This window comes from Pimephales promelas, chromosome 19 (assembly GCF_988280905.1).
Source record: "Pimephales promelas chromosome 19, fPimPro1.hap1.1, whole genome shotgun sequence".
In the NCBI taxonomy this organism is placed as follows: domain Eukaryota; kingdom Metazoa; phylum Chordata; class Actinopteri; order Cypriniformes; family Leuciscidae; genus Pimephales; species Pimephales promelas.
In genome coordinates this window covers 17,163,537-17,187,197 of record NC_142787.1, presented here as the reverse complement: position 1 = coordinate 17,187,197, position 23,661 = coordinate 17,163,537, and the positions used below count along the sequence as shown (strand labels likewise).

Here is a 23,661-nt window from a genome sequence, read left to right as displayed (position 1 = left end):
ACAGTGCACCCACATATATTATGTAAACACAAACTTTTATTTTGGATGCGATTAATCACGATTAATCATTTGATTAATATTAAATACAAAAAAGATAAATAGAAAAAGCTGATTTCTGCTCTTATACTGTACACTTTATCTGACCTCATATCATGCCCAGCATATCAAGATGAATAATTAAAGGAGCTGTATGTAAGAAATGTGTTTAAAATAATCAGAAAATGGCCCTGATATGTCTCTAGACATTAAGAAATGGTCTGATGCTCCACCCTCCACCGACCTACCAATCACGAAGTCAGTAGTGTTGCAGCATATGAGTTGCCAGCTTTGCTCTAGTTATCACAGCTGCAGCTACAAACGTGTTGGTAAAATAAATGTTGGATCCTGCAGCCTATCTGGCAACCTCGAGTCAGGGGGGAGGGGGAGGGGATACACCACTCTACAGTAATTTGAAAGTGATCGCAGTACCAGTTTTGGCCACAATCTTACATATGGCTCCTTTAAGATTATTTTTTTATTGTATGACTACAAAAGAAACCAGAATTTCCAGTTTCGGTAATCACCTCTATTCAATACCATAATGAAGTCTATTTATATAATTTAAGCTAAAGCAAACAATACCACTAAAAATATTTAATTCATTTTCTGTGTTGAAAGGACGAGTTAACTTAAAAATGAAAATTCTATCATAATTTACTCAAGTTGTTTCAAACCTGTATGAATTTCTTTCTTCTGCTGAGCATAAAGGAAATATTTTGAAAAATGTCGGTAACCACTATCCAGAGGGTTGATGGACCCCATTGACTTCCATCTGGTTACTGACATTCTTCAAAATATCTTCTTTTGTCTTCAGCAGAAAGAAATTCATACAACCTGAGTAAATGAGAACAGAATTTTCATTTTTAAGTGAACTTAAGACATATTAACCAGTGGTTTTGAGTGGAACACTTTTGTCCCAGTTTAGGAAAACTGCCAATATTCTAATCAATACTGAAAAGAATATTTTTTCTTGTTATCACTGTTCGAATGAGATCTCAGCCTCTGTTTGAATTGCAAAACAGCTGACATAAGGATCAAATACGACAGACACCAAAACAACATTCATTGTTAAACTGTTGACACTCATTGCCGAATTGAAACCCTGAAGACTTCACAGTCATTCTGTCCTCTTATGCCCAGGATTAGACCGATGCAAAGCTCATTACATAATGAACGCCTATATCAGCACTTTCCACTCTCTAATATAATTAGACTCTAAAGCCCTGCTCTGATTCTGGGCTATGCGAGGTAACTGATCATGTCAAAATCAAAAATATTTAAGTCACCCTGTTAAACGTATAATAATGAGCACACAATGATAACGCCTCCTTCATATGTAATTGCATGCAGCAAGTAAAACATGTTTCTGAATCAACATATTTTGTTGATTCAGGAACAAAATTCCTGTTTGAAACTTTAGTCCTATATCTCTAAACCCAATAATACCCATAAGTTATCCTCAAATTAGAGGGAAATGATGGGCGAATAATAGTGATGTAAGCACCTATAAGCATAAACTTGACATAAACTATCTATAACTTGTCCCTCAAATCTGATTGGTTGATTAGAACTTTGTTCCAGGTTGAACAAAGATGTTGATTCAGGAACATGTTGTTCTTGGTGTACAGTATCACTCACATTGATTCACATTTCATTCATACAACATTCATTCATTCATTATTTAATACAACAATAAATTCACTGCATAAGAATACACACTGATTAAAGAATTTGACATAAGTCACAGTTTGTATAAGCAAAAACACACCATTCACATTTGTGAGCCATTTCAGAAACACATTTTTCCGGCATGGAATTTAAGTATGAAAAATCAAACTTAAGTAAGCCTTCTTTTAATGTACGTATTTCAGTTTTACAGTAAAATTCCATCAAATTGAATTGAATAATATTATTCATATTATGAATTAATTGAGTAAACAAAATAAAGCTTAATAAAGCAATTTTATAAATCTTAATAAAACAGGGGAATGGACCATTTGATGATGTGATTCGTATTCAGAAATAAAACAAATACAAATGAAAATTACATTTATGAATACATATCACATTAACTAGATGGTCCATTGCCTTTAAGGTTTATGCACAATATGTATTAAGCTCAAGGTTTTTTTTCCTTAATTCATCATATAAATAATATAATTACTCAAGGATTATTCAATTCAATTTAATGGAATTTTACTATACAATTTACTATACAACTATACAACTCAGATGCTATGAAGCACACTGCATGCTAACTAACTAATAACTAACTATATCAATAGTAAAGTTTATTACTGAAAGTATGAAATATTTCAAATAAGAAGATAAAATAGTAGCCTATTGCAGAAGTAAATATTCAATCAAATCCTTCATCGGAAGTTCAGAACATTGTTTAGCCTATATAAACATATGGCTACTCTCTTGCATTATAAACCATGTTGGATACTTACGCTAGCATGCAATCATCTTTTCTCATTCGAATGTTAATTCTATTCATTCAAGACTAGCATTCGATACTTCATCGAGATCTCAATAGCAGAAAAGTAGCAGCTCTGCGCTTACCTGCTGTTCACAGAGCTCCTATAATCCCTCTTTAATGATCGTGCTATCAGGATGGCTACATTGAACTGGTTGATTTCTGCTTTTCTTGCTTATGTAACAGCCCGCTCGTAAAGCTTAGATGATGTCTTCAGCAGACGTGCGTTCCTACAGCCCACAGGTAAGTCAAATGCCTCCGGGCGATAGGCATCTCCTGTCTGACAGGTCTGACTGTCAGTGGGCGTGGTCTCTGTCGCTCCCATACAAACTCCTCCCACTTTGCGCTCTGTAGCCTGCTGAGAGTTAGTTGATGGATGGATGGATGGATGGATGGATGGATGGATGGATGGATGGATGGATGGATGGATGGATGGATGGATGGATGGATGGATGGATGGATGGATGGATGGATGATAGATAGATAGATAGATAGATAGATAGATAGATAGATAGATAGATAGATAGATAGATAGATAGATAGATAGATAGATAGATAGATAGATAGATAGATAGATAGATAGATAGATAGATAGATAGATAGATAGATACCTGTTTAAATGTATGATAGCCTTCTGCTTGCAGTTATTTATGACAATCCGGTATGACTCAAAGTGCTAGCACTTGCAATCCAAACACATGACTGTACATATTCTGCTCTTGCTCAAACACTGTAAAACCTGTTGAGATAAAAGCTACATATCATCCCGCTCAGTGCATCTCAATGAGATGGTAATAAATTGACGGATTACTAGGAAACAATGGAACTTCCCCTATTAGAGACATTGCAGTGTTCTGGCCATGGAAAAACACAGCATCAGGATGAGGAATGGGATCATGACCAATAAAACATTCAGTATCAAAGGATGTGTTTGATAAATTCTTCTGGGTCAATTGTGTAAAAGCAAGGATGACTAAGAAATTTTTATTTGCTTTCTAATTTTTCCAACAATAATCTTTCCAATTTTATAACAATTGAAAATGGACAGCTAAAGAAATGAGTGTTTATGTTTAAAGTATTTAAGGATAAAAAAGAAAAAATGTAAAGCCACGCAACAGATAAGAGACAACAAATTAGAACTGAGAAGGGAAAGTAATGGCACACTTCACAGATCTTGAATCCATATAATATTAAAGGGAGTTTATGCATAACAGAACATAAACAAATTGTCAATAAGAAATACAGTATATCACTAGTCTGTATGTGTGTCAAACAGCTCACAGAAATTAAGTGAATGAATGAAGACTTTTTTTTTACCTTTTCTTGAATTTTAACATTTACAGTATCAACTTATCAATTTTTGGGGCAGTGATAATAGGGTTCACCAAAGTAATATTTTAGGAACTCACCGTCATCACAGCATTCTCACAGTATTTTACAGGTTTTATTTCAGTCACCAATGACCTACAGTACAGCCTGGTAAAGGTTTTAATAAGTACAGACTGAGGTTATTGCAGACTGTTATGCCATAAAGAATGCAATTAAATCAAAGGAGGTTATGGGTGCGCACAATACAAATAACTCTGAAATATGACATGTTTCTTGCAGCAGAGACGCAATATGTTCAATCAGGTTTTACAATGTTTCACCATGACAACTAAACTTTCTGGAACAATTTCCATATTTAAAAATATACCACATGCAAAATAAAAATAGGTACAAAATTTGAATCAGTTAACAAAAAAACTAATTGTATCTTCAAATAAATATTATAGTCATAATGTGCTATACCTTTTTTTTTTAGAACAAAATTTTCCTTTTCTATTCTTGCCTCACTATTTAATGCAGGTGTTGTAATTCCTAAAGTTCAATTTCCCAAAAGTAATCCAATTAAGACATTTGCCAATGTTTCATTTCTTGAGTAAATTGGCATTTTTGTAATTATAATTAATTATTAATTATTAGATTGCTTCTGCTAGGCTAAGATAATAGCATAATTCTGATGATCTCCAATGAATTTTATCCTGAGCCACAGAGGTCCACCATTTAGTATATTTGTCGTGGTATACGTGGATGAGAAAACAAGCAAATTAAAGGTTATGAAAGGCTTTTGTCCAGAAACATGTCTAGAAATATAAAAAATAATACACAAATTCACCTAGGTAATCCAATCAGAATGAACTATGTGGGAACATGATGAATAAAATAATTATGTCTTCAACATGAATCATTTCAGATTTTTCCCCCCAGATTTAGATGAATCACTTTAATCGTGTCAAAATGTTTTTCATTAGGTAGTACATTACTGCACTCATTAACGCAAATATCTAATCAGCCAATCACATGGCAGCAACATTACAACGCATTCTCATCCCAAGGCGTCATATACTGACGCTTTTTCCAATGCGTACACACATGGCACCCTTTAGCGTCAATATAACACGCTTCGGTTATGGTAGGTTTAGGTATGGGGTAGTAGGGTTAGGGTTAGACCACTAGGAGGCGTCTTCTGGCCCATATATATCTGCGTCTCATATTGACGCTAAATTGTGCAATTTGTGTTGGATGTTTACGCATTGGCAAAAATAATGAATGTCACTGATTAATGGTCAAATTTTCTAGTTCACCCATTAAAATTGTATTTTATTACCCTCATGTTGTTTTAATAGAACCTCATGCATCATTTTTGAAGAACATAAAGGTCATAGTTTGTCATGCATTTACAATAAATGGGGACTGGAGAGTTCAAACTTAAAAAAAGGACACCATAAACATATCATATGACTGAAATATGCTGGGAGAATAATGTAATTTTGGGCGAACTGTTTCTTTAAGGTCAAATTCAAGTCAATGATGAACTAAAATGGTTATATTTAAATGTAACAGGATCAAAGCACCAACCCAAATCACCTGTTATAAAACTAAAGCTTGACTTTTCAAATTGCCTTTTGAATTTTTCCATGGCACATGGTCAGGTAGCATGATACTGACTCAAGCCCCATTTCACCCCAGCAGACAGAAGGAAACACATGGCTCAAAGATCAAAAGCTCAAAAATGACCTCTGCAAATGTGTTTCTATGGTCAGCTGAGAGACTGTGCCAGTTAATGGGTAGAGAGAAGGGGCTCTGAAAACATTCAGAAGTCATAAAATAAAGTCATAAAGTGAAGTCATAAGTAAAGTTTCAGTAAGGTCAGTATTTATTCATTTTGTAATGTAAACTTGCATGGATTTTAATAGACACGGACCATGCTGATGAGTTTTACTGGCCTGCTAGCTAGAGAATAAGACAGCTGGTTTACATATGCACACACAGACAGGTGCCCGCACATGCAAAAACACACACAATGTTAAATAATTTGGACAATCCTAATGTTATGATTTCCTGTGTATCATGCGGTTATTGAATTGATCTCGAATTCACTTGTGCCCTTGAGCTCTTAAAGGTCACCTAAGGGAGAGTGTGCCTCAGTGTACTGTATGTATAGATAAAATGAATGACAAATGACATGCAAAGAGAAACCCAGAAACAAGCTACTGCACTAGTATACACAATTTCCAATTGTGGCACAATCTTTTTAAACATATAAAATGTTTATCTCATAATTGCAAATACATTATTTTAATTTAGGATCTAATAGCAACTTCATTATAGTATTTATAGGCCTACGTTTTCTTTGTTTTAAATAAGTTTGAATAATTTCATAAATATAAATTGTACATAAAAAATCAGTTACTAGTAATACTACTTACTACTAGCAGTGGGGTCAGTAAGATTAAATACTTATTCAGAAAGAACATTTTAAATTGATCAAAATTACAGTAAATGCATTTATAATGTTACAAAAAAAATTAAAACAATTGCTGTTCTGGAAAAAAACTTTCTGTTCATCAAAGAATCCTGATTTTTTTTTTTATCACAGTTTCCACACAAGTATTACGCAGCACAACTGTTTTTAACGATGATAAGTCTTCAGTCTTCAGATCATGTGATGTGACACTGAAGACTGGGGAGTAATGATGCAGAAAATTCAGCTTTGCGTCACAAAAGTAAATGAAACTTTAAGATATATTCAAATTGGAAATAGCTATTTTAAATTGTAATAATATTTCACAATTTTACTGCATATGTACTTTAAAACGCAGCCCTGGTGATCATTACAGACTTCTTTCAAAAACATTAACAATAATTTTAAACGATTTACTGTTCTTTTCTGTATTGTTGACATGCACATGACTTCTGAATGAATGCACACAGGCTCAGTTCTCCCTCCCTCTGTTTTCTACATCCAATCCTCTTATCCGTGAGATTGAGCCGTCATCATGGCCAGAGAGGGTCGACTGCATGTCAAGCTCACGCCAGCTGTCCAACACTGAACGAGTGCACTGCCATGTGCTTTCTTCCGCTGTCAGTCATCTTTCCTATTGCCAAATCTTCTGTACTGTAGATCCATACCTCTTTCTCATTCCATCATACTCCCAAAAGGTTAATCTTGCTTCCAGTTTTTCCTGTTGTCAGTTCTGCTGCCTGCAAATTAAATAATTTTTATATTTCACAAATGTTTTAGGAATTAGAGGATAATTGGACAAATCAAATAGAAAAATATCTCAATACAAAGTTCTGTCATGAAACTCATAATCCTGTAAAAAAACAAAACAAACGGTAAACTTCTGGCAGCTGTAGTTGCCAGCATCATACCATTAAAATACGGTGTGTTGCTGTTTTTGAAATGAAAGGCTAAATACCATTTTGTCAGCTACAGTATAAAACTTTAATTTAACGGCTATATGCTCTAACACAGACAAAACAGTAACACACTGTATAGTTATGGTATGATGCTGCCAGCTGCCAGTAGTTTACCGTTTTTTTTTTTTTTTTTTTTTTTACAGTACTATTATTTACAGTGTAGATTGCCCAGGCTGATAGGTCCTTAACTTAATCACGTCATTCTCTATAGGGCACAGCTGATTGGTTCCTGCTGTATCAGTAGCCAATGAGCTTGCTGCTCAAACTTCAGTGCATTTGCTGTATACAATAATTGCAGGATGTTTTCAGAAACCTTCCACCATCCCTTGCTCCACCTGTATAGATTAGTTACAGGTAGTGGTGTGTACTCGAGACAGGACTCGGTCTCGAGACCATATTTTAATGGTCTCGGTCTTGTCATGGACTCGTGTGCATTTAGACTCGGAATTGACTCGTACTCGACCATAAGGACTCTGACTTATTCCCGAGTCCAATCGAGTCCCATTCAAAATATGTCATGATTATTACTGTATGTTAATATTTCTGTTGTTCTTTAATTTTTTACTTAAAAAATTATGTACTTATTATGTACTTATGTACTTTAATGTTTGATTGAAACGTCCAACGATTGGTGACTTCCTTGTGCGCAACTGCGCATGACTTGAGACTATAACGTTCACGGCGCGCAAATGCAGCAGGATCCATGTCAGGTGTTGTGGAGCCTCTAGCTTAACTATGTATCAAAAATGTCTGCCCTACTGACATTTAGCAACAAATCCATCCCCTTGACCCATGCAAGAGCATCTACTGAACAATAACATTTTAATTTGTCTGCTTTTTCTATATCAATGACTGTCTGTGGCATCAATGAAACTGTACAGAATAAAATACAAGTACATAAAATCCTTCCTCTTTCCCTACTGTAAAATACTTTTATCTTCTCTCACGTCATGCAATAAATCCAGGATTTTACAATTACCTAAAAATGTGGCCATCCATCCAAATATATAAAACACACTAAACTGAATCTGTCAACATGCTGCATTAACATCATGAAGCGTCAATGAACTCTGACCCCTTCTGCTTTAAGAGCGATTTAAGCCATTAACGGGGTCATGTTTAGCGCGTGTGATGAAAAGCTTAAAAAAACAGTTGTGCGTGTATGGTTTGCTTCTAACGAATCTTATCGCATTCTCCCAATATCTGTGCTCTTCTTTCTAGAACTTTCCACTCTTCCACACCTGCACCGGTGACATTTTCATCAACCACATCCGAAAACCCTCCAGCAATAACTGTTTCCCAACCAAGGAACGAATTTCCGCCCATGGTTGGGTGAGTTAGGGAGTGGGGCAAGATCCAAAAAAAAAAATCCTCTCAACGTGTTTTTGGTGTTACGTAATTCTACCATCTGGAACTAAAGTTGATTTAAATGTGTCCATTGTGTTATGGATTGTTGTTTTTTTAAAACAAAATGAAGTGTTTGAACTTGAACTAACATTGACATAATGCCTGGCATAGGTGACCTATTATATTTATCATAGCTCAGTAGTTTAAGGTTAACAGATTACTCACAACTTTTATATGTAATGTCTGAGGGTCATGAGTCAGTAAAACATTCTTAAAGTAATATAATAAACCAAGCTGCAAATCTATTATAAATATTAATTTACTAACAATATATTTGGCAAATGTTTTTATTGATATTACCTGGTCATGAACCTATTTCTGAGCTTACAATATAAGCCCTTTTTAATACATTACACCACAGTGCTTGTATAATGTGCTCATCCAGTGCTCATCCACTCATCCAGGACAAATGATGTTTTAGTGATTATATGAGGACATCTGCTGGTGCATATCCAAACTTGGGTACTTCTCAAATAACATGTACAGTAGGCTGTATGAAACCTTTTTTCCATACATCGAAATGTATATGAATGGATAAGGGAATATATATATATATATATATATATATATATATATATATATATATATATATATATATATATTGGCCCACTCAAAAAGAATATTTTTGCTCGTTGTCGAAATTGCTTAATTGCAATAATGAGCTTATGCAACACAAATTCTATAGATTTTGTCCAAACTTAATAATGTGATTGTGTTCAAACTACATAAATATGTAAAATTTAAGTTGACTTAATCTGTTTGTGTTGGACATTAATGATTTGTGTTGCATTAACTGAAATTGGGCTGTGCTTGTTAGTTCCCAGCATGCTTTGCAAATGGCTGAATTAAGAGAGAATACAGGTACATCTAAATTAAGTGTTATTTTATGTGTTTTTGAGAAAATGAGAAATGGGGAAGACTTTATTGTGCGTAATTGTGTTTAACGTTCAATTACATTGCAATTATTTGTACCATTTAAATTACAATGGGTTACCCATTGTGGAGAAGAGTGGAACACTTGGTTAGGCTGAAATGTGACCATACTCTCAGCAAATGCTTTGATTGATGAAGCGTCTAATTCTTATAATTTAAAATGCTAACAAGTGCTATTGGTAGTTAATACTTAGAAATGTATTAATGTGAAGTTAAAATACATTTTATTGTATTGGATTAATGAATATTATTAATTTGAATATTAATAATAAAGCTGTACCCAACCATAGTAAATAAGTTGAATCAACCTTAGTAAGTTAACTCAACGTAAGTACATTCAATTGGAATAACAGAATTGCATAATGCTGAAATAAAGCAAGTTAAAAAACCTTTCCATGATTTTTTAAGTTCATTCAAAGAGTTATTTTTCTGAGTGTACATTGTAACATGGTCACAAGTATTTTAATAGTCCTAAACAATCTAAACTATGTATAATACTAATAATATTAATATAATATTATATTATATATTTTATTTTTTAATTACACACTTCAGGTGACTCTAATAGTTAATAAAAAAAGCTGACATTCCACATCCACTCTTAGAATTTTAGAGAACGTGGCCTTTTTGTATTTTCAAAATACTTGCATCTACATCTGATTACATGAAAAAAGGGGAAAATCTTTTTTTTCTTTTTTAATATATTTTATCATTTTAATGAATTTATTTATTAAAGTTTTTAAACTGTAAATATATTTTGTTTCTCTCAAAGAGATAAAAGCGTCTTCTAAATGACTAAAAATGACAAAATTTTGAATAGGCTACATTTAGCTTTTTATGCACATTGTTAAATCGTGTGACCTGAAAGCTATGCATGTGCTTAAAAATCTAAGGAGGAATTTTTAATGACAAACCTGAAATTTTCCCTCTCAAATATCCCTGTATTATCCTTTTCATATTTTTCAGTCTGTTAAACATCACTTCAGAAAGCCATAGGCAATAAAATAGCCTACCAGAAGAAACCAACAGAAAACTTATTTTAGTTCCGTACCTCTAGGCTATTTTACATGTACAATGAAACATGACGCATAACAGTTGGACTTTACCTAATGTTGGGTGTTGATCATAAATTGGCACATGTTTGGCAGTATCGCTCTTCTAACTCTAGAGGATGATAGAGCACTGCTATTGGAGACTGTAACCAGCTTTCAGATTCAAGAAGCTTATTACGGACTTTTAAAAAGGCCTAAGTATTAATAAATATAACATATACATGTAGTCCCACAGATATTAATCTAATATTATATACAAACGTCAAGCTATAATAGATCCTATATTGGGATCTAACTACCCATCCCTGATTACTCCACAAGAGTGCAACATCTTTGCCCCGCCCTCAGTCGACACCGATTGGCTAAGTCTGTCCTCTTCGAGTTTCGGAAAACCCTGTGATTGGCGCGGTATGTTGTCACTCAATTCAGCTGGGAGTGTTTGGGATCCTGAGAGGAAGTGAATGATTCGCGTTTGCACTTGACGAGAGGAAATCATATTGTTGGGGGAAATTAAGCGTGTATTGACCGAATTTCAGCCGTTAAAAGAGATTAAACCGGCGGACGTACATCTTCTGTGACGATATGGTTTAAAAGGATAACCGTTTTTTTGCATTCAGACTTCGTTGCTTTGGATCAACTTGCATTCACAGGAGGTGGAGAAGGACAGACTTTGCTATTGTTCCAGCTTTCACACGAGTGTGTGTGTGTTTTCGTGTATGTGTGTATTAAATTGCCCTTTGGCTTTATGGCTACGAATATTGAACCCATTTATGGACTCTCAGAGGATGAAGTAAGTACTGTTTTTTTTTTCTAAACCATAACGTAACCATCTTTAAGTCTCCCAACCGTCTCCCACCATATTAATACTGTATGTTTATTATTTGCCAATACCTGATTTTTTTTAAATGGGATTTCCAGTGTGACAAATGATCAGGATCAATTTCAGTAAGCTTAATACAATTGTCTTATTGTTACAAATATAAATAGGAAGGTCATTAGCCTAAGTATTTATGCCAATTGCCATCAGCTTGTTCTTCCCATTTCTCCAGTTAGAAAATGTAACGCTCTCATCAAATCGTAATATATTCCTATTACCAAAATACTAGTCTATATTTAAGTGATCAGAGGCGTAATGTGTTGGTTTTTATGATTGGAAGCTCACCTGTCAAAAATGTAGCTTTTGGGTGTTGATATGATTGATATTGACATCTGACTAATGGATGTTTTTGTTTCTCTATTAGTAGGAAAGAGTTATTTGTACCAACAGATTAATAGTTATCCATGATATTGCCTTGAAGAAACCATGTGGGTGAAAAGATGAATGCATCATAATCAAGATTTATCTCTAGTTACTACTAGGTGAAACCATTATTACAGTGTTTTTAATAATGTTATAGCAGATTTTGTAGCAACCATAACAACACCATGTTGTTTGTCACAACAGGGCACCGGTGTGACCCCTGAAAATTCAGGTCAACTGTCTTGAGAGTCTGAGGGCCGCCTTAGGAAGCAGGTGTTCGTTCATAATTCATTTGGATATGCCTTAATGTTTTTTTTAGTCAATGCTATTTCTCTCAACTGGCCTACTAGATATGTCTTTTAGTTGTCAATGCCGATGGTGATATAGTTCAAGGCCACACATTGTTCATAGGTGTAAATATCAGTGATGCGTTTATGTAGACGTTGATATTTGAGTCCAAAGGAGAGACCCGAGTCATGTACTATTGTATGTACAAGTTGGCAGCTACATATTTAAGTCTATATCACATTAAATTGGCCAGTCAGCAATTTCTGGAAAGATATGTGACCTGGCATGCAAAGCATATCAGGTTTTTATGTGGAAAAGTACTGAAGTACTTTTAGTCCAAATCCCGAAACTATAGGCAAAGTTAATTAATAATTTCTGTTCAATGGGTCTTGATCTGTTTAATGTAAACAAAGAGAGGAGTGTTACTAGATGTTCATCCGCAGGTTAAACGGTGGATGATCAAAGTTAAGCATTTGTTCAATGTTTGTGTATGGCTGTTAAACAGCAGGAGAAAGACTCAACATCCGCTGATTCACTTTCTCATGAAGTTCACCTGAGAAAACCTTCTAGAAAATAAGATCTGCCCAAAAGTGTAAACTTGATTTTATTTAATTAAAGTCTGCATTAAATGAAAATTCACCTGATCTATTTTCTAATGCATGTTATTAATCTTATTCTGAATTATTTATCTAACCATTTTTTTTTTGACCTCGTCATTTTTTATTAAAAGAGAACTCAATGTTGAGGTGAAATGTCAGACTTCTCTCTGGTGACTTATGACAGGCTTCTCCAATTATTTCTGCTTAAAGCGCTCCTTTCTTACAGTCGACTGCAAACCCGCATTCATATTTCAGTTATGACAGCAATATATTACTATTGTATTATAGAAAGTACTTTTTGGAATAATTATAACATTAAAAAAACAACAATACAATTTATTTTTTTAACATTATTTAAGGAAAATAATTATTTGTCCATGTTTTAATTCAGTAAATTTATGTTTAGCACTTTAGCAAAAAAAAAAATTGTTTTATGCATTAATTTGATTACCACCGTTATTCATAATATTTTTGTTTTAAATCATAAAAAGAAAAACAAATATTTAATAGGACGGTATTCTTAATTTTAATAAATCAATAATGATAAAACTACATTTTTAATCTAATCCACAATCAATTCTTTTAATTGATTAGACATGTTTTTGATTATTGAAATTTGAAGAAACAAAACAAACAAATGGTTTCAAGTTTGTTATAATGAAGCATTTGTTCAAACAAGCATTTGTTTTCATTAATTTAAAGGCCATTTTAACGGACGATAATCATAATAATAATTGATTGTTTAATACCATATACCATGAGACCGTTGAACGGTTTATATTTTCTGAGACTGTTTCATATCGTGAAAATCTCATACCGTTACCCTCTGCCCTACATTTTTATATAATATAATAAATTCACTATATTCATTTTCATAGCCTTAATCACATTTTTGTAGGACAATATTGGGCAGGATGTGGAATAAAATGAAAATGCAAAAAAACAAATACCCTTATAGATATATATCGAATTTTGCCATTCAGCCTACCAAGATATGATTTTTGGTTTATATTGCCTAGTCCCAGATTGAGATGTTTTAGGCTTTTCGGTCCGTGATCCATTAGTCCCATTTAAACATAGCTTTTGTGAAGTTGAACCCCCCCGCCCCCCCCCCCCCCCCCCTAACATAAGTGGTGTTCCTTATAAGTGTTTGTTTACTTTCAGAAGTGTTCATCATTCAATTCACATTTATTTGTATAGCACTTTTTACAAGACACATCCTTTCAAAGCAGTGAATGTGATCATCATTGAATAGAATAGATATCGTAATACTATAAAACAGAATTGTACTAGCTATCTCGGTATCAGTCATTGGTTGATCACAACAAGTATTTTCCCTCCAGTAACCCATCTTGTTGACATGGTGGATTGGAAATGCACACAGGCGTACACCACATGCAGACGACATGCATCGCTTCATTAGTATGCGACAAGCATCTATCAAGTTGGCTTGGAGTCCGCCTTGTCAGCGGGTCTGTTTACCACACAACATTTTCTAAATCCTGTGGGATCTCATCACTCGCTCCCAGAGTTCCTGCCAGGCATGATCGTGCCTTTCTACTCATATAGACCTCAGTTCCCAAGACACCGTCTGTACACAGGAATGACAAGTTCTCCCTTAGGAACACTCTGGCAAATTCCTTTAGACTTTTTATTGACAAAACTCTTGTGGCATTTGTTTAACTCCCATTGAGTAATACAGGTTTATTAGATAACCATGTGTAATTTAGGCATGCACAACGAATTGGTGACGAATATTTATTGTAGCATACCATTTAAAAGATTTAAAATATTTTTGATGTCTCTTATGCTCACCAAGGCTGTTTATTTAAGCAAAATACAGTAATATTGTTAAATATTTGTACAATTATTGAAATCTTTCCTTTTTTTAATATAAATTCCTGTAATAAGAAAGCTGAACTTTCAGCATCATTACTAGGCATCAGTGTCACATGATCCTTCAGAAATCGATTTGGTGCTCAAACATTATTAATGTTGAAAACAGTTGTCCTGCTTAATGTTTTTGTGGAAGCGGTGATAATACATATTTTCAGGTTTATATGATAAATGAAAAGATCTAAAGAACAGCGTTTATTTGTTATAAATATCATAACATTATAAATGTCTTTACTGTCACGCAATTTCTATTTCACCCCGTTGCTATTCATGTTTCAAACCAAGTAAACATATTTCATATTTAAAGTAAACCAAACATATTGTTGCATTTCATTTTAGAAAAGTCAATTTGGTTGGTTCTATTACACTGCACTAGATGTTTTTGAACATAAAATTGTGTCTTGTATTAAAATGAAGACGTTTAAGATGAGATATTAATGCATACATTGCTTGATAATCATCTGGGAGTGCCCAGTTTAAGAATATTCATGAACAATGTTAATTTACCTTCTGATTGGCACATAGCCAGTAAGTTAAGTCTGCTCAGTGACCGCCACATAACATAATTATTATTCATGTGTAAGCCTTCACTTTAGGTAGGATGTACATACAGTATATTACAGCATACAAACAGCAGAGTATAGGTTGTCAAAGAAAAACATTCTTGGAACCATTATAATAACAATAATTTGATCATTTGGACATGTGGATGTCTGTTTTACACACAGGGAGGACACACAAACGTTTACTCGATTACGCACTCACTCGCTCAGCGTCATGAGTGTGAAATGTGATACAGCGACATGCTGTTACATCATCTTCATTAAAAATACATGAGCTATAGTTGCAGCCGAATCATGTTTTCTTGATCCGTGTGGCATCTGTGCTGAGGTCCCACAAAACCTACCATTTACTATTATGTATAAAGCTAGTTCCCCTTTTGATAGATGTATTACTTTGTTTATCCCTAAGGGCAAGTATACACCCATGTAGTGCTTTTCAACTGTAATTTCTATTTTGATGGCAGCCAGATATCATAAATTCACAATTATATTTAGTTGTGTTATTTACGTAATGATCTCTTGTTTGTTTAGGTTGCAGGCAGTGCTGCTCCTTTTAAATGTTTTTATTTTATTGTCAATATTGAATGTGTCAACATTATGCAGTTTTATATTTAAAGTATTTCATATTAGTGTCGAATTTGCGTCTATGAATTCTAAGTGTGAAAGAAGCATGAGAATAGAAAAGGGTATGAACGTGTTTTCCATAAAATAATTTTTGAATTTGGAATTCAGGGCATGGAATGAGTTGGATTTGGGAACTGTGTTTAATTCTGTGTGCAACTCCGAGTTGCAGAGTAGGATGAAATAATAGGTAGTAATTATGCATTCCACACATAGCAGCCGAAGGTGAGCGATGGACCCGGTCAGATCTTCCACCTCTCTGCCCTGCTCTGCTATGTTTTACATATAGAGCAACCTATAAGTATTAAGTATGTTGTTTAATGGCATAAAGGGAATCTTTCGCTTGAACTTGCAACCTTGTTATCTAAACCAAATTCCTAAACATTGGACTGCTGCCCACGTTTAGCTCTGAATGAACCCTGTTTCTCATAGTGTCCAAATAAGCAGTACAAACACAAATAATTAAATGTAGATTTTACTATTGTTGTTGCCGAACTGGTTTACTTCGTTATAGGGTGTTCTGTGTCTGTGTGTGTGTTTTTTTTTTTTTCTTCACGAGACTGCAATGTGGTTTCTAGGGTGTTCTTGGTAGTTTCTAGGTGTTTGCTCCCTGGTCTGAGTCTCAACAAGAACTGACTAGTTTATCTGCATATTTTATTTTTTTTTTTAAATACACACTACTGTTCAAATGCTTAGTGCTCATGCAAAGCTTACCTTTATTCAGCTTGCATTAAATTGTTTTTTACATTGTTACAAAAAATCTGTTTAAAATAAATGCTGTTCTTTTTAACTTTGTTCATCAAAAAATGTATCACGTTTCCACAAAAATATCAACTATTTTTCAACATTGATAATTATAAGAAATGTTTCTTGAGAACAAATCCAAATATTATAGAGTTATTTATGAAGGATAGTGTGATACTGAACACTGGAATAATGATTCTGAAAATTCAGCTTTGCCATCACAGGAATAAATTACATTTTTAAGTATATTAAAATGGAAACCAGTCATTTTAAATTGCAATAATTTTTCACAGCATTACCATTTTTTACTGAATTTTTGATCAAATAAATGTGGCCTTGGTGAACAGAAGTGACTTATTTCATAAATATTGACCCCAAACTACTTAACTCTTGTCTAGTTTTTAGCTAATTAAACTGGTGATAGCTTGCTGTATTTTAGGGGTTCGCTCCCTAAAAAGTCCCACAATGCACTGTGAGAATGTTCCCTTAACGGAAGTTCTGAAGTGCGAAACGTAAGTTCATGTGAGCCAATTCACTACACATAATGACACGCATTAGATATTTTTTTAAAATGCAAACCATTATATTTCAGTATAATCGCTAGAGAGGTAATGTTCCAATGTCTTGAGCAGGGTCCTCACTGTCCGACTCCTTACCAGTGCCCGAATTTGTGTACACGATATACTGTTGCACAACCTAGGGAGCTGATTGAGACTGTTAGATACAGTACATGACTTTATACAAGATTTCCATGCATCTCACGACTACTTTGAAGATAGTTTTATAGGTAGGTGCGCAACTTTACCGTCAATATAACACGCAGATATATATGGGCCAGAAGGCTTCTCCTAGTGGTCTAACCCTAACCCTACCCCAGACCTAAACCTACCCATACTCGGTGAGTGTTATATTGACGCTAAATGGTGCCATGTGCGTTGGATGTATACGCTTTGGCAAAAGCGTTGTATATGGCGCCTTGGGATGAGAATGCGTTGGCACATCACTACTCCAGATATTATCATCTTATATAGTCCAAAGATTTCCCTTGACTTCCTCCATTAACATAAATCTAAGAGATTGTTATGGTGGTTTCATTGTCTGCCACATGAAAATTGTATGTGTGTTTGCTTAGAAAAATAATAGCCCATATTTGCACAAGTCAGAACCACCAATTAAAATGTATAATAATTTATAGTATTATTGTTATTGGCCTGCTGTGCATGCAGGCTTCTCGGTTCCTGTTGTTTGTGGTGTAATTTGACTAATCTTTGGGGCCACTAAAGTTACACAATGCAAAATGAGCATGATGACATGCTTAGAAGCACTTACAGTGAACCGTTCAATAAGGCAGACTTGGTTCTGACGAAACCAGGTGCCATAACATTATGAACTTCATTGATATGGAAATGCATTCACTGAACTTAGCAGTCTTGAATGATTATGTAACTGCTGATGAAAGCCTCTATACAAATGGTTTCAAATCTGTGTTTTGACAGGTTAAAAACAGAAGCCCTTTGATAATAACTGCCGTGAGTCAGGGTTGGGAATTGTTTGAATTTTAACGTTTCTGATTCCTAAACTTGATCATTCACATTTAGTCTAAGACTTATTGGAAAACATTGCATTGTAGCTGAATACTATGTACAAAATCAAAGAACATTTACAAGTAACTTTTGCCTATGGTTTAAAAAAACATAAAAAGCAACTAGCCTAACTAATATAAATGTCAAGCATTAAAGACAAGTTAACCTTCAGCAAAAAAAAAAAAAAGAAGAAAAGAACAACACAAATATAGCTACAAAAGTCACAGGAAGCGAAGTTAAAGAGAGCGAGGGGGATGGGATCGGGAAAGGGACGCCTGAAGCACAACTGCGCTAAATGTCGAGGCTATTGGTGCCGACAGCACAAGGAAATTCTTACAAAGCATTAAACATTAACTCATGAACCATTCCTTACTATAGCTTCTGTTTTATTAGTTCTGCTTCAGAAAACCAAATTGATGTACAAGGTCTGGCTCTTTTCTGCCTTGTACTTAATATGCAAATAACTCTAACTTTGTTCTATGACTTGGCCTATGCTTAGACCATGTATTAAAGTAAAGGCAGTGATTAGACTGTGACCCGTCAACATTTTATGGCTTCCTCTATGGAACTGCTAATGTGTTGTGCTGTTGATTTAAGTGACATTTTAGACGATATGAATTGAACATCAAGTTCTCCCGATGACCCCAGCAGACCAAGGTTTCCCAGTTGAGACCCGAAGATGTATTACATACCAAACCTGTCATTGAACTAATCGTTGGGTGTGGACAGGAAAACTAGTCAGAGCTTCAGCTCTCTAAGAGGCTCGTGGAATCTTAATCCTATTTATCCAGCCACAGCCTGAGTAATACTTTCCTGCCATCTTACATCAATTTGAAATAAAATCAGCTGCAGCCCTGTGAAGCATGTAAAATACGGTTGTGGCAAAGAAGCCATTCGTTCTTATTTATTAACTTGACATATTGAGCCGGTAAAGTTTTGTTAACGTAGTAAACGCCACTTTATTTTGATCGCATGGTTCCTCTTTGCTAATGTTTCCAGTCAACATAATGGAGTTTGTTGTGGCTGATGTAACTTGATGGTGAAACATCTGAGCTGGTAACCAAAAGATTGTTGCCTCAATGCTTTATCAACTATCTTCGTCTTGAGAAAGTTGCCTCAATGCTTCATTAACCATCTTCGTCTTGAGAAAGACCCTTAAGGTCATGTTATTCTAGGAGGACTCATGTACCCCTTTTCCACCAAAAAAGAACTGGTTCGGAACTGGTGCTGGTTCAAAGTTGGTTTCAACTTGCGAACCCTTTCAGAAGTTTGTTTTTCCATTGACTAGAGCGCCCAGGGAACAGCGTCGTTACGTCACTGTATACATCGCCATACGTCTTAGCTAGAAATGCAAGTACAACATTACTATGGGATTATCTCCAACTCGTGTACCAAGAAGGCTTTAAAAACAATTGAAATATGTAAGTCTTTTAATCTTTTCCTTTGATTTGTAATCTTTTCTGATTGTAGTTATATACCCGTCTTGTGTCTTTTTTCTTTCCATTTCTTTGTTCTATATTGTGACTTTTTTCTACTTTGCTTATATTGTTTTCAATATAAAAAAAGAAACGCTTACGCCAACTTCAAGCATAACAATTACAAAGGCGGACTCCGTTGTGTTTCTGCAAATGTTTCTCTTGGCTTTGCAAATATATTATGGTCAGAAAAGATGTTTAGAACACATCTAAACCCGGCCGAGCCCCCGATGTAAGCATGACGTGGTAAAAGAACGGTTCTAGTCCAACAAAGAATTGGTGCCGCTTTGGAACCAGTTTTCCTGGCCGAGAACCGGTTCCTTGGCTGTCGAAACACAAAGAACTGGTTCGTGCGCTGGCACCGGCTCCGAACCGGCTCTCAAAATGCTTAAGCTAGCAGGCTTGATGTGAAATTATTTTTGAATTTGGAGCTTTCTAGACTGAGAAAAGACAGAAAATGTATTTTTGGCTTATGTGGATGAAAGACAACATTTCCCAGAATGCTCCCATTGCTTCGCTGCCCTACTAATAATGGAGCACAGTAGTTAAACAACAAGTCTAGGCTACTAGTGAGTCTGCCCGAAAATGTGTTTCGAGATCGCCCAAAATGTCCGGGATTCGGCTTTTGCGTTCTACAGTCGCCATTAATTATGTTTACTGTGGTGAGCAGGACGAGACTGAGGGCCGTGGCTGAACGGCGTGAGGCCGGTGGCGTGATTACTGATGAGCGACACCTGTGAGACGCACCGGTCTCGAATTTCTCACGGAGCGGGAATGTTCTTAGAAATGTTAAAACGCACATCGACCGATCACTTGTTAAGCGTTCATGTAAACACTACGTTCAGATTCAACAATGGAATTAATTCAGTTAGATTGAAACAAAAGGTGTGCATATAAACAATGAATGGCGACTGCAGAAAGCGAACGCTGAATCCCGGACATCGACGGCTGGACATGTCCTGGAAAAAGACCCCTACTACTCGGCTTTCTCCACAGAACAAGAGCTTGAGAGATCCCACCCTCTATGGGTGGGTTGAAAACATGCGGGACAGCCCCTACTACTGGCTGTAGTCTTTAGCCTCTGGCCAATAAATCCTCCGATGATGCAAAATGACTATTTTTGCTTCATCTGAGGATTTTTTACAGACAAAAAATGCATAAATCTCTCGTCTCAGGGGGATATGAGGGTGGAAAGCATGGTAATTCAAAAATACTACAGATTTTCTAATATTACAAAGCTTAATGCTAAATCCTGAAGTACCCCTTAAATGACCAAATAGTAATTATTGGTATTGCTAATTCATTTTTATTTAAGTGCTTGTTAACCTGGTTAATGTTTTCACATTTGGATCAAGTGCAAGTGAAACATGATTTCCTCTCTTTGCATAAACAAAAATCAGCCAGGCTGCATTACATTTATAAAAAGTGATGATAAAGACACCTACAATGTTACATATTTAGCTTTTTGCTGTTTTTTTTATACGATAACAGCATTGAAGAGTAGCAGCCCTTTTCCATAGACATTCCTTGGCTTTTTAGCTGTTCCTCACATCCTCTTCTAGTCCTTCTACAGCAGCCCTGGCCTTCATCGGCAGCACTGAAGAGTTGTCATTTCCACTATGGGACAAACAAATCCAGACATCATCCCTGTCCTATCAATTCATCTGAAGTTTTTAGAGTGTATAGCTGATTGAATGGATCAGATAAGAATTTAAGGCATGATAGTAACTTCAGGTCTCACTTGGCGTTCTGTATCTTCTGATCTTTTAACCTCATTTGGAGGATTAAGGGACAAGCAAAGAAAATAATCATAATTACGATCAGAAAATTGAGTGTTCCAACTCTGTCCTGTTGCTTTGACTTTTGTTAGAGAGCTTGAGAGTTTGAGGTCTCGAAGGACACGTTTTTCAGTCGGTTATGATTCAATTACCAATAGAGGCAACGCTCTGAAGATGTGTTTGTGATCAATGCATGTAAAAGGAAAACACACATTTGCAATCCTTTCATGCTAGATGCTTATCAAATTATTGGGTGAGGGTCCAATTCTCACTTTTAACTAGTTGCTTATTAGCATGCATATTATAGGATATTAGTTGTTTAAAGCACATATTAATACATTTTCTGAAATGCATGAACATATCCTACCCAACACCTAAATTTACCTACTAACTATTAATACATAGTAATTAGGAGTTTGAGGCCAAAGTGATGGTTAATAATTAGTTAATAGTAAGAATTGGACCGGTCCTAATCCAAAGTTTGACCAAATTATTTATGATTGCTTTGAAATATAAAATTGATTATTTGTCTTTCAAATTGTTTACTTGTCCAAAAGCTTGGGACATCCATTGTGATTCCTGTACATAATGTTGATTGGAAACCCTTTTTTGACATTTCTGTTGTTCAGATTTGTTATGTCATCCATCCTTGACTTGTGCTAAACTTCAGATCTGATCTGTAATGAGTATTTTATAACTAAGCCTGATCGGAGTTGAAGGCTAGTGCTGTTTTATTCTTGGCAAAGTTTATATGAAAAAAGGCGTGTCGTGAGTCTGTGTCGTAATGCAACAAGTTCTGGCGGTGTGATTAGGGAGAGGATGGATACTGTACACTATAGACCTGGATTAGGGAGTGTGCTTGTGCAGTGAAAAGAGCTTTGTTTGCCTTCAAATGCAACCGGTCTTAATGTCCTAGAAATGCCTTTCAAACATCTTTTGAGATCTAATACTTGTTGCAAAATGATGTTAGATGAACATTGGGTGTATTGTAAAAACTGATTTGATTCACTTATGCAAACCAAAATATTTGTTCTGTCCTAAAAAAAAAACCTTGAATGGTTAAATCCATTTTTCTTGATGCCAAGTAGTGGTTCTCCACAGAAATCTAGTCTTTGTTTGCATTTGATTAATAAAAGCACAGCTGGATCAGTCTGGGACACCCAGTGGGAAACTGGTAACACCCGTACCTGTCAGAATATAAAGGCTTCTCCAGTCTTATCCATACTTGTATTCGTTCTGTAATAATTAGGTCATATTTGACAAGCAGAATAAATACAAGCTGCCACACTGGTTTTTCGCCTCGGCTGGACAAGTGATGCATGTCTTGTGAAAAATTCAGATTGTCAGACAAATAGAAAGAGTATTTTAGAGTGCAGGAGAAGAAGGCCTTTCTTACCCTCTTACAGCGTGTCATTTCTGGGCTGGTGAGCTTCAAAACCGAGAGGGCGAATAAGATGCTCGTTGTGTAATTGTGAACAGCATGAATAGGCTAGCTATTGAATGCAGGCCGAAGTGATGTTGGAGGTGGGATGCACGTATGCAGAGTGGGAGTCGTGAAATGGTGGACATATCGGATGTACTGCTGGAGAGATTTTGAAGGCCAAGCTGTGAAGTTTAGACCACCATACTCAGTCATTAGACAATAAAACGTTTACAGCTCCCAGAGGGATTTATTTCTCACGGACGCTGTATCATTAAAACGGTTGTTTCCGAGTCTGTCAATAAACACAAAAGCTTTTTTGGCTGCTGCTTCCTCCTAATTTCTTTAAGATGCTCTTTTTTTTGGTCCTCTCCTGGATGAGAAGTGAGGTGAAATTAGGACACACTTATCCCGTCTTAAATTTAGGCCATGGGGACGTTTTTTGTTCTTGTATCCAGACTCATACGAGAGGTATTGATTTATTCATGATGGTCTTTTTCTGTGTGTCATGTTTTGCAGAACGAATCTCGTATTCTTCGTGTCAAGGTCATTGCTGGCATTGATCTGGCGAAGAAGGACATCATTGGTGCAAGGTAAGGAAGAACCAAAGGAGGTGTCCGGAGAAACGGTGCACCTGTTCAGTCTTTTCATGCATTCATTAGCAAATGCAAATGTTGGAACCGTCTAAGTGTGTGTGTGTATGTCTGTATTTCCTCCTTCATTCATGTGGCAGACCAACTGAGCTGCACTCTCTGAGGCTTTCTCTTGAATTAGACAATAGACTTATCCAAACAAATG

General features: G+C 35.5%; 2 protein-coding genes across 8 annotated transcripts in view; one reads left to right on the top strand and one right to left on the bottom strand.

Annotated features, from left to right (window-relative positions):
• prlra (prolactin receptor a) overlaps positions 1-2,797 on the bottom strand; it is a 31,169-nt gene extending 28,372 nt beyond the window's left edge. Inside the window, exon 1 of the mRNA XM_039688324.2 lies at positions 2,605-2,797. The gene's annotated coding sequence lies outside the window, so the exon portion shown is untranslated. The remainder of the gene's footprint in view (positions 1-2,604) is intronic.
• An 8,293-nt stretch (positions 2,798-11,090) lies between these two features.
• Positions 11,091-23,661, top strand: part of nedd4l (NEDD4 like E3 ubiquitin protein ligase) — a 79,744-nt gene continuing 67,173 nt past the window's right edge. For 6 of the 7 annotated variants that reach the window (XM_039688322.2, XM_039688321.2, XM_039688323.2 and 3 more), the window contains exons 1-2: positions 11,096-11,446; positions 23,383-23,456. In XM_039688322.2, coding sequence (XP_039544256.2) covers positions 11,402-11,446; positions 23,383-23,456 — 119 coding nt within the window. In that variant the 5' untranslated portion in view covers positions 11,096-11,401. Of the gene's footprint in view, positions 11,447-23,382; positions 23,457-23,661 lie in introns of all 7 variants that reach the window. The other variant, XM_089123891.1, reaches the window with a different exon arrangement.